Source organism: Sceloporus occidentalis, unplaced genomic scaffold (assembly GCF_023333645.1).
Source record: "Sceloporus occidentalis isolate IW3139 unplaced genomic scaffold, rSceOcc1.0.p SCAF_4, whole genome shotgun sequence".
NCBI classification, from domain to species: Eukaryota; Metazoa; Chordata; class Lepidosauria; order Squamata; family Phrynosomatidae; genus Sceloporus; species Sceloporus occidentalis.
The window spans coordinates 35,232,086-35,244,875 of NW_028316984.1; the positions used below are offsets into that span (position 1 = coordinate 35,232,086).

Here is a 12,790-nt window from a genome sequence, read left to right on the forward strand (position 1 = left end):
CCTGAGCAGAGCAGTTGAGGACCAGGGGGCTTAGAGATGTCTACTTGAGGGCAGTTAACAACAATAGCAGCAATGTAGAAGGCAATAGGAAAAGAGGATGACTACATTATAGGTGGATAGATTCAATCGAGGAGGTCATGGCCCTAAGTCTGCAGGACCTGGGCAGACTGCTGAAGGCAGGGTGTCTAGGAGATGTCTCATTCATAGGGTTGCCATGGGTCGAGATCGACTTGAAGGCAGCTAACAATAACAATTGATTGATTATGTGTGGATATTTTAATTGAAACAAAGCTTTCAACATACAGGATGTCTAGATTTAGATTCTACAACCTTGCTAAAGTCAACTTTAGGAGAGCTTTTGTATCCTGCTCCTTCTCAGAGCAGCATCTAGAAAAAAGAATGTGAAAAGCTTTCCCCTTAACACTTGAATAAATTAAATGTCCATTGAATGTCATTCTTGAAGCTACTGGTTTCTACCATTGGTTTTCTCAGTCATTGATTTGAGTTTTTTCCTTTTGAATTTACTGCATATAGTCTAGTTTTCAGATACCTGCATATACTTAACTCACAATTTCACATTAACAATTTGCCAAAAATAAATAAAATAAACATCCTCCCTCTTTCCAAGGTTGTAGCCCCTATTCCCCAAACTCCCATATAGGAATGAAAGGCAAGTCACTGCCAGCCTGTGTTTGCTTTTGATCAAGAGGTGAATCCAGAGTGAACACCTAGAGAGATCTAGTGGATGCTTTAGAGATTTTTCAACCTTAAGCAAAGTGAATAATGGCTATTTTTTCTAGTTTGCAGTTGTTCTTGGGAGTATTTCTACTTTAAGTTATTCCCCAAGGATTTGATAGTTACTGATGCTGGCAAAGTGAGCAGGCTTCCAGGAAGCTTGCCTAACTGGATGCATGCATTTAAATTGCTGTTTGAAGACTTGAGAAAATACGGGTATGTGAGATGTTTTCATTTCTGAAAATCCAAAGCATTCTACAGGGAAGTTATTCAAAGGACTTTCTTGAAACCCTAAAAAAATTACAGAATTGCCAAACATAAATAAATGACTGAAAGAAAAGTCTTCATTTTTGAGTTTGCATACTAAAAGTGCAATATATCGTTGAAACTTTAGTGCTTGCCTGATCTGCGAATTATTTTGAAAAAGATAGTGAAATATATAGCAACCAAATATATTTATGCTTCTGAACATAGAGTAAGTCACTAAGGGCCCAAACAGACAGGCCAAAATAAAGCTGCTTCAGGTCACTTTGGAGGTATGCTGTTTAAATGACACGCACATCTTAAAAGGCCAGAAGCTGTGCCAAAGCTGTGCTCCAGTCCTTAGGACTGGAGCGCGGCTTCTGGCCTCTTAGGACGCACACATCATTTAAACAGCATACCTCCAAAGTGATCCAAAGCAGCTTTATTTTGGCCTGTCTGTTCGGGCCCTAACATCCTTTTCCTTGATATGTATCTTTCATATTGTACAAAATGAGATTTGTAATTCACAGAATAAAATTGCCTTTAAAAGTGTTGATCGAGTATGACTTAACAACAATCTTTCTATCTTGTATTGGTCAGTCTGTGTTGTGTCAAGGCCAAATCAATAATAATAATAATAATAATAATAATAATAATAATTTTTTCTTGTATTTCCCGCCTCTCCCAAGGATCGAAGTGGGATTACATCATTAAAATAACACAGTACATTTTCAAAGTAGAATGTACGCTATTGGCAGGTTTCATTTTTATTGATTTTATTGTTTTTTTTAATAAAACATTTTATTTACATAAAGCTAAAAATCGATTTTATTGTTCGTATATACAGCGCTGTGTAAATCTACAGTGCTATAATAATAATAATAATAATAATAATAATAATACAGATCAAGGAGATGTTTTGGAATGATGAAAAGTTTATTGAAGCAATTGATTTAGCTATTCTGTTTATAGTTGTACTATCAAACTGATGTGGTACAAATGTAAGGTGAATGAAGTAGTCTTGTCATTTGTTACATTACAAACAGAACTTGCAACTCAAAACAAATCTAGGATAAAGCAGCAAGTCTGCTTGAAAACTGCATTTCAAAAAGTGGATGTGTCAGTAAGAGAACAGGTAAAAGGCAGAAGTTGAAATGTTGGATGTTTGTGGAAACCTTCTCCTAAACTGTTGTGAAAGACAACTCGGGAGATATTTCTGAGACTTAGGAAGTTGTACTGATGTTCTGTGCAGTGTTAATATAAATGATAATGATGATGTGTTTCATAGAATTGTAGAGTTGGAAGATACCACAAGGGCCATCCAGTCCAACCCCCTGCCAGGCAGGAAATCACAATCAAAGCATCCCTGACAGATCACCATCTAGCCTCTGTTTAAAGACCTCCAAGGAGGGAGACTCCACCAGACTCCGAGGGAATGTGTTACACTGTCAAACAGCTCTTACTGTCCGAAAGTTCCTCCTAACATTGAGGTGGAATCTCTGTTCCTGGAGCTTGCATCCATTGCTCTGTGTTCTAGTCTCTGGAGCAGCACGAAACAAGCTTGGTCTATCCTCAATGTGACACCTCTTTAAATGTTTAAAGAGGGCTACCATATCACCCCTTAATCATCTCTTCTCCAGGCTAAACATACCCAGCTCCCTCTTTCCTCATAAGGCATGTTTTTCAGACCCTTCACCATTTTAGTCACCCTCCTGGACACACTCCAATTTGCCAACTTCCTTTTTGAATTGTGGTGCCCAGAACTGGGCATAGTATTCTAGGTGAGGCCTGACCAAGGCAGAATAGAATGGCATTATTACTTCCCTTGATCTAGAGACTATACTTCTGTTGATGCAACCTAGAATTGCATTGGCCTTTTTAGCTGCCGCATCACACAGTTGACTCATTTTCAACTTGTGGTCTAGTTGGACTCCTAGATCCCTTTCACATGTAGTCTCGTTCAGCCTGGTGTCCTCCATCCTATATCTATGCATTTTATTTTTTCCCCTTAAGTGCAGTACCTTACATTTCTCTGTGTTAAAATTCATTTTGTTAGCTTTGGCGCAGCTTTCTAATCTATTAAGGTCATTTTGAATTTTGATCCAGTCCTCTGGGATATTGGTTATTCCTCCCAATTTGGTGTCATCTGCAAATTTGATAAGCAGATGTAGGGTAATGTTTCTTATCCATTTCTCCCCAAGGCTCAAGATGGAGTACAGCATAGATTAAAATACAAGATATAACTAATGACATGAAACCATTTAAACACATAGGTTAAAACACATATATTTAGGATTAAGATAAGGCTTCTCTTGGAATATTGTGTTATATTGTGGGCCTACAGCATTGATAACTAGAAGAGGATAGCTTGGAACTCATATGTAAGAGAAAAGGCCAGTAGAAGTTCTAGAGTTTATTCTTGAATGATGTGGACGGACCATCAACTGACTGCAAATCCTGCAAGCCCTATGTGACCATAGCCAGTGGTGAGAGATGATGTTACGTAGTTACAGTCCCCTCATTTACAGAAAAGAGATGTCAAGGGGGCATAGGGCCTTCTTTTCAAAGGGTCCTGAGAAGCAGTTTCTGAATATAATGTGACAGGCTTTAGTAACATGACAAACTGCCCAATGAAGCTGTAGTGCCTTTTTTGGGCAAAATTGTCTGTCTGCTTGTCACCTGTGTTTCCACTGTATTCATGTAAGGAGCCCTGATGGCACACTGGTTAAATGCTTGTACTGCAGCCACAAGGTTCTGAGTTCGATCCCAGGGACTTCAAGGTCCAGCCTTGCATCCTTCTGTAGATCACTACAATGAGTACCCAGCTTGTTGGGGGCAATTAGCTTACACATTGTAAACCACTTAGGGAGTGGTTAAGTGCACTGATAAGTGGTATAGAAATGTAATTGCTATTTCTATCTGTTTTTTTTTAATAACAGCCATTCTCTGTGATTTCCTTTCTCTCCCACTTGCTGAAGAGACCTCCATGTTTATAAAAAGTGTGTGGACAGTTGCCATGTATAACTTTTTTTATTCACACCCTTCTCAGAAGAATGATTCGTATTTCTTTTTGCTGAGACCCATGATACTGTTCAAACTGAGGCAGGCAATTCTTTCTGCCAGAGCATACTTCTGCAGAAAGTGAACATCACCAATTTCTTTGAGAGCCCTCTGGTTCAAGGTACACAGTAGGGCAAGCTGCTTTGTGTAGGAAAGGGCAAGTGTACATATCACATGGCCCCATCCTTCAATATGAAGACTCTGTGTACATGTTTTCTTTATTTATTACAGTGTAGATATGTAAGACAGGGATAGATTAGGTTGGAGAGGAAATTGTGCATCCCTTCAGATGTCACTGAACTGCAGCTCCCAGCAGCCAATGAGGAGGGAAGTGAGGAAATGCAGTTCAACAACATCTGTAGGACCTTACAGCTTCCACTCATGAATCAGATGAATGTAACTTGGATATCAGCTCACAGCCCACCTACTTCACATTCATTATTTTGCAATCTTTATTTTGCTCTTTTCTTAAAACAATTCACCTAGTATCTGTGCAACAATATTTTTTTTGGATACTAGTTCCTTTTGGAGACTGGAATGAATTGTGAAATTGAATTTACTCTTGTCTAAATTTTAACATTGGAAATTCTTTCTTTCTCTCCCCCCCCCCCCCCCTTCCAGAATTTGGTCTATAAGAACACTTCTTATCTTCTTCTTTTCGAAAAGAACAGAAAGAAATAGTAAGTATAATTTTCCTAGATTTTTTAGGGTACACTGTGTAACCCTAAGTTATATATACTGTGTAGATAGTTACACTGACAGTTGCCTTGTGTCAGACATCTTGTAGATTGAAGGTTTTATGGCTGACTTTCTCTAAGACTTCAGGAAGCCTACTCAGCCTTATATTCAGCTATAAAATGGAAAGCGAATATAAAATGTGAAGATGAGTAGATTAATTGTTAGGTACTTAAATGCGTTTGAAAGCTGAATACTCAAGTGATTACAGGATAAAAGAATATTTGAATTACTTTTTATTACATAGCAAGTTAAGTGTGATTATAGCCCATTTATATTTTGATAAATGTATTGCATTTTAGATACTCCAGTGTTTTATACCCAGCATGGTTGAAATATCATTGCAGTTAAGGAAGTATGTATTTTAAGTTATAAAGTATGGATTGTCAGTTGACAGCCCCAGGGTAGCAGCATACCTCGAGGGCCCAGATTCAGCTTCCCCAGTGGCTTCCCTGAGTTCTCCCCCCTCTGTTAACTGAAGACAGTATGTGCCATTAGTGTATGGCAGTCTTAGAATTTCTGCTGTATGCAACATGAAAGTCCAAGGACAAGATTATTTGAGATGTCAGGCCAGCAACCTGCATGCTCAATTCATGTGTGCCCTTCCTGGCTTATTAGAGTTGCCAGGATAGGACAGAACAAGTGTGAAGGTTGGGCATTGTCAAAGAGGATGTATGTTCCAACAGCCTTAAAGCTGGCCATGATAAGATTCTTATAAGGTATATTATTATACTTTACATGTGGACACATTGAACAAAGAACCATACGAAGATGAACACCAAATTCTAAAAAACAAAAAAACAAAGTGAAAGGTGCAAGAAAAGAGAAATTGGGAAAAATAAATCATCAGGAACAGATGATAGTCCAATTGAACTGCTACAATGCACGCAGACAGAAGCTACTCTAATGCTAACTAATGTATGTTAACAAATATGGAAAACAAAACAATGACCAACAGATTGGAAACAATCAATATATATCCCAATCCACAATAAGGAAACACAAAAAATGCAGCAACTATAGAACCTATGTAAACAAAATTATGCTCCAAATCCTGCAGCATAGACTCCAGTCATACATGGAGAAAGAAATCCCTGAGGTGCAAGTGGGGTTCAGGAAGAGAAGAGGCACTAGGGATCACATTGCAAATATATAATGGCTACTGGAGTGCACAAAGGAATTCCAGAAAAAAAATATTACCATGTGCTTTATAGACAATAGCAAAGCATTTGACTATATAGATCATGAACTGCTATGGATGGCTTTTAAGGCCATGAGAGTGTCACTATATCTCATAGTCCTGATGAAAAATCTGTATGTAGAATAAGAGGCTACTGTTAGAACAAAATTTGGAAAAACAGAATCGTTCCCGTTGGCAAAGGGGTCAAAGTTGCACTCTATCACTCTATTTATTCAACTTGTATGCAGAAAATATAAGAAAAAGCAGGTTTAGACCCAGAGGAAGGAGGAATAAAGATAGGAGGAAGGAACATTAACAATCTAAGATATGTGAGTGACACCATAATACAAGTAGAAAACATCACAGATTTGGAACAATTACTTAGGAAGGTCAAAGAAAAAAGTGCAAAGGCAGGCTTAATGCTGAACATAAAGAAAACAAAAATAATAACCACAGAAGACATACATGAATTCAACCTAGACAATGAGAAAATAGAAATAGTCAAAGAGTTCCCATACCTTGGATCAAACATTGATCAGAATGGAGACCGCAGTCAAGAAAGAAGACCAGGAATAGGAAGGGCAACAATGAAAGAACTAGACAAGATCCTAAAGAGTAAAAGTATACAACTGAGCACTAAAGTTAGAAATATTCAAGCCATTGTATTCCCCATTAGCGTGTATGAATATAAGAGCTGGATAGTGAAGAAAACAGACAGAAAGAAAATCAACTCATTTGACATGTGGTGCTGGAGAACAGTGCTGACAATATCGTGGGTGGCCACAAAGACAAACAAATACATCCTAGAACAAATCTTGAAGCCAAGATGATGAAACTGAGGCTGTCATACTTTGGACACATCATGAGAAGCCACAGCTCACTGCAAAAGATAATAATGCTAGGAAAGGAAGAAGGTAATAGGAGAGGAGGAACAATGGCAGATGGATGGACTCAATCAGGGAGGTCACGGGAATGACTTTAGAGGACTAAGTGGAACAGTGTGGAGGATATAGGGGATCTTGGAGATGTCTCAACCACAGGGGCCCTATGATTTGGGGTTGACTTGAAGGCAGTTAACAACAACATTGAACTGGATTCTGCTCAAATTGCGGAATTGTCTCAAGTATCCTTGTTCAGGTCACCATGTTTTAGCATATTGTCATAGTTCTACTTCTGGGATTTCTGAAAGAGATTTATTACCCAAATCCATTTCAGTCTAACTTGGTGACCTGCTTTAGGGTCATGGTCAGTCTTGGTACTTTGTCAAATGACCTATTCTGGGAAAAGGAGTAAATGTGGCCTTGTTTATTTTCTTGGACAACTGAGTTCTGTTGGCCATGGCATCTCATTGGGCATACTTCTTGGAATGAGACTGGAGACATTGTTTCTCAGTGGCTGTGACTGTTCTGAGCAGGTTCCAAAGGTAATGTTCAGCATCTACCACTCCACCCCATAACCACTGCTGGGCATGGTATTCAAGAGTTCTGTCTTATCCCCATGTATTTTAGCATTTTGTTTATAGCAAGATATTGTACAGCAATGTACAAGTATGCCCAGTAGCATAAGTAGCAGCTGTTGGATTAGGTTGTCTAGATATTTTATATGAAGTTTGCTCAATAAGTAAATGATACTCTATACATCTGATACTAGAGCTTGTGGTATACAATGGAGATGTAGTTAAAATATAATGAAATCCAAAATCCGTGATACCTTTATTGGGCTAACTGCAAAGTATAAAATAAATTATGCAAGCTTTTGAAGCTTCATGACCTTCTTCGTCAGGCAAAGATGTTAAAAGTCATACAATAATACTTTTCCAGGGGAAAAATGGTGACAGTATTCTGTCTGAAATTTTGTATGTGAAGATGGTTTTAAGGGATTTCAATACAGGCAGAGGCCACTCCTTTTGTTGATCATGTGAGGATTAGAGACAAAAACTAGTAAAAACAGGTAATAAAATTTAAACTCCAAGAAGTGATGGTTGCCAGGTTTTAAAACAGTGATTCTCAACCTTCCTGATGCTGCGACCCTTGAATACAGTTCCTTATGTGGTTGTGACTCCCTACTACATAGGAGCAATATCTTGGTTCCTAATACCATCGGAAATATGTGTTTTCCAATGGCCTTACGCGACCCTGTGAAAGGGTCTTTCGATCCCCAAAGGGGTCCCAACCCACAGGTTGGGAACAACTGTTTTAAAAGGAAATTAGAGAAACTTGTGGGTAAGCCTTCAGTGGCTTGCTGCTGCCTAGGTATTATCTGCACTAGTAGATGCTTCTTGTTGTCATTTGTAAATAGAAGGGTGCTGTTACCTCATACCCTGATTATGGTCTTCCCTAGGCATCTAGTGGACCACTGCATGAGCAGAATTGATAACTTTATGGACTTTGGTCCTTTTTAAGCCACTTTTAGCCCACCCAGTAACCCATCTGAATTTGATAGCTAAGTAGGCTTGGGCTTGATAAGTTCTTGAATGGAAGAATATCAAGGATTTCCAGAGAAAGAATCCCTGCATACAGCTACGAAGATCTGCTGTCTGTCAGAGTTGACCTAGGTGGATGAAGAGTCTGGACTCATCAAAGGATCATCCAGAACAACATTGGCTTGGGGTCTGAAGACAGAATAGGGTGATGGTGAAAATCATACCCCTTCTATTAGTGACATACCCTGCTTGATCAAAAGCCATTCAGTGAGCAGATTAGGGTTCCACTTTGGATCTTTTCTCCTCTATCTGCTCACCTAGAAACAAAGCAGGGGAGTGACTATGTATATGTCTCAGGTGCACTGTTTTGTCAGTGATATAAAGCCCTTCAAAGCCATGGTTCTCAAGTATTGGCCATACAGATATTTCTGTATTTTAGCACCCAGAATGTCTGATCATGGTATAGTAGTTTGAGTGTTGGACTAGGACTTCAGGAGAAGACTTTGAATACTCACTTGGCCCTGGCAACAGACTGGGAGACCTTGGGCAAATCACACTCTCAGAGAAGGACAAATGGCAACCCCGCTCTGAACAGATCTTGCCAAGAGAAGCCCCAAATTGGTTTGTCTTAGGGTTGCCATAAATCAGAAATGACTTGAAGATACACAACAACAACACTTGACCACTGGCCATGCTGGGAGTTGCTGTCAAAAACATGAGGGGTGAGAGGAGATTGAGAGGCATTGCTTTGAATTGTTCATAAAGCTTTACAGCAAAGTTACATCAATTAATCCATAAAATTAAACTCTGACTAAGCCTATGTCCCTAAAATATTTTCAAACAAATGCCTTCCAGTATAGTCTAACTACCTTTTGCAACTCTTAGGCTATACAAAATAATTTGAAGTTGAGCACAGCCTGGGACTAGCATGAACCAACTTATTTTGGCCTGTTGAAGATTGCCATACCTTTAATTTAGAATAATATCTGCTAGCATCAAATATGATTAGTGATTTGTGAGAGTGGATCTTGAAGCTGATATAGTAGAAATGATGTTTAAAAGAATGTTCTGATATTGCAATTGTTGAGCAAGTTAAACAACTAACTGGAGTTTGCTTCTTTTAGTCGAACTTCAAGAGAGAATTGAGATAACATAATGAATGTTACTCAAAAATGGAGTGATACCATGACACTAAGAAGCTTTCTGTTAAGGATATCTTCTAAATTGCCTCTGGGAAGGCAATTTGGGCTGGGGAGATAAAGTTTGGGCTTTGGCTTTAAGTTCTGGAATGGGCATTCTTTTATCTTTTAAAGAGGGCAGATGGAATCATCATAGACTGCCTCTTATTCTGGAAGCAGTGAATGGGCTTCCTATGGAGGAGAACTGTGATTTGAAAGCTGTCTCTTGCAAATTATCTTTCATGCTGGTGGTTAATGGTTAAAATCCATTGTGGCTTAGAAATACATGCTATTATGTATATGTGCAACAAGTCTTTAAAAGGTAGGTTGTAGAAGTTCTAGTTCACTTATGCCCTCCTTCCAAGGAACTGAAAACAGCACATATTGTGGTAACCCTTTTGTCCTAACAGCAGCTGAATATGCTGACCTAGTGAGACTGTTGGTGAAGTGGAGATTTGAGCTTGACTCAATGTCTAATCCTCCAAAATTTAATCAGTACGCTACATTAACTCTCATACCTAACCAGTCCATTGCCTTTGGATACTTTCTAACAAAATACTTATTTGAGTAATGTGATCATGCCTGTGGCATAAACATGGTAAGCAAGAAGACTGTGTTCAGTAATGAGTCTTGAAACTTGCTGTTCTTCTCAAACAGTTGTTAAAAATTTAGTACAGTGGGTCCTTGGTATCCACTGGGGTTTGGTTCCAGTATCCTCTGTGGATAACAAAATCTGTGGATGCTCAAGTCCCATTATATACAAAGGCACAGTTAAATGTATCCAGGCTTGTTTATTTGAATTTATATATTTTGGGGAATATTTTCAAGCTGTGGATGCTTGAACCCATGGATAAAAAATCCGTGGATACGGAAGGCCAACTGTATTTAAGTAGCACCATTTGTGTTCCATGCTCTTCCTACTGACTTGTTTTCAATAGAACTGTATTTTTACTGCTTTGATAATAGCTTACTTCATTAAAGTTTTTAAAATTTTAAAACTTGTTGAATTGATTCCATGAGAAATCCCGTATTAAAAAAAACTTTCAAAATTCAACTTTTTTCTTTCTTTTTCCAATCGGTTGAGGGAAGATGTCATAACATTTTAATACAAAAGTGTCCCTTCTCTTTCACCATAATTCTTTCTGACTAGAAGTAATTCCTTGAATAAAGCAGGATTTATTAACCTACAAGCCTTACCGGATTGAATCTCTGATAACGCATGTTAATTTGAGGATTGATTTTTAACACTTTAAAGCTTAGAGCATTGTTTAAATTTAGGCTTAATACAGTTTTTATTAAGTGTCATGTCTGTATCAGCAACTTCCCATCAATTTTTGCCTTGTCCGTTGAAGCTCTTACAATAGGTCAAAACAATTTTAGTTCTAATAGTAGCTTGATGGATAAAGTGTTGCATAAAATCTTTTAGAGGCCTTCATAATTCACTACACTTGATTGCAATAAAAATGAAACGTTGATTGTGAATGGTAATGAGTCTTACAGAACTCTCTCATTAATTAGCCAGAAGACAGAGGAATAGCTAATGTTCTGTTGAAACTTTGACCAATAGATGGGGAAAATATGCTCAGTCCAAATGCTAAGTGTGGATATTTTATCGTCTGGATATATAGATACATTTGACTTTTCACATTAATTTAAATATTTTCTAGATGAAGCCTTGGAAGACCTAAAATCCCAGAAGAAAAAAATAGTAAGTGTGTGTGTTCTTAAATGTGTTAGTTTGAAATGTTATTTGTATATCTCACCCATTTAACTATAATATTTATTTTGGTTAAATTGAACTTTGTTAGGTTATACAGTACGCCCATGTCATATGTGGGCGCACTTTACATGGCTTCCAGCATATGGGAGCACTGTATTATTGCAACACTATTTGATTATCTTGATTATTTGATTGACATTATTGTCCTCTGAAAGACTAACTTGGCATTGTATTCATGAGAATGTGATGGCAGTGTTTATTTGCCACAATTGTAAGTCTTGGGTTATAGCTTCTAGTCTCCAAGCTTTCTCTTGAAATGAATTGTTAATTTTTTTAAAAAAAAGAATTAAAATTTATTTTTATTCTCCTCCTCCACTCTAAAAAGTATGTGTAGACATCCAGTTTAAAATGGCACATCATAAAAGAAAAAAGGGCTTGCAGCCCTTGTAGGGCTGATGGAAAGACCCTGCTTTCCATGCCCTCTCCCCCTGCTAATAGCTGGGCTGCTGGGATTAATGCCACAGATGATTGTTTTGGTGTCTGAGAAAACTGCCTAAAAGCAGTTTTGATGTATCTTTATAATGCATTCAAAATAATTTTTACTGCATTAGTAACCCAGCCCTTGTCTTCAGAAGTGGTCCATATGTACAAGATGGAATGCAGGATAGTAAGGTTTTAAATGCTATATATTATCATTACCCTTGAGGTAATGTATAATTAATAAGTTTCAGAGTGTTCCAGTCTGGTATATTTTGAAAAGTTGGCAAGATGTCCGGATCCAAGCACTGTCATCCAATTTTATTTCTTTTCCTAAATTCAGCTTGTCCTCTAAATTTCTTATACCACAGTGTTGTGTAGCATAGTTCATACATGGGTCACGTGTAGCAGAAGGATCATCTGATAAGCAAATTCACCAGTACAAATATTTTCTGAAAGCAGCATTTGTTCATTAGCTTCTGTATATGGCTGGATTCACTGTTGTATTGGTCAAAGCATTCCGGATATTCACATTCCCATATCCTTTGGGTTTCTTAGCAAGGAATATTATTCCACTAACTTCATTATGAAATTTTATTGAATATTTTTTGAAAAGGTAAGCTAAGTGATCAAGTAATGTGAACATATGTATTGTATTATGTGCTTTGTAAGCTGTATAATAAGCAGGATATAAATGAACAGCAGATACTCACTTGCTTTGTGTTCAAGTAAACACTTAATTTTTTTACAGTGGGCCCTTCCCTTATGTGGGGGATCTATTTAGGACCACCCCGCATGTAAGGCAAAAATGTGTATGCTTGAGCCCCATTGAAAACAAAGGGGCTTGTGGCGTGGTGCACATGCCATTCTTTTTATCACAGCGCGACTTCAGCATAAGCTGAAAGCCGTGTATGGCATGCCCAGTTATGATGTGGGTGCACTGTAATAGGAAAAAAGCACAGGAAAATTAAAACACCAGTTAATCTAATGTGGAATTAGACTTAAAACTGCTGAATAGTGAGCAGTCCTTAGTGAAACCG

General features: G+C 38.0%; 1 protein-coding gene across 3 annotated transcripts in view; it reads left to right on the forward strand.

Moving 5' to 3' along the window:
* The window catches only part of LOC149313730 (endoplasmic reticulum junction formation protein lunapark-like), a 62,823-nt gene that overhangs the window by 23,229 nt on the left and 26,804 nt on the right, over window positions 1-12,790 (forward strand). For all 3 annotated transcript variants that reach the window (XM_089519703.1, XM_089519705.1, XM_089519704.1), the window contains exons 5-6: window positions 4,660-4,718; window positions 11,221-11,261. In XM_089519703.1, the coding sequence (XP_089375829.1) occupies window positions 4,660-4,718; window positions 11,221-11,261 (100 nt within the window). The remainder of the gene's footprint in view (window positions 1-4,659; window positions 4,719-11,220; window positions 11,262-12,790) is intronic.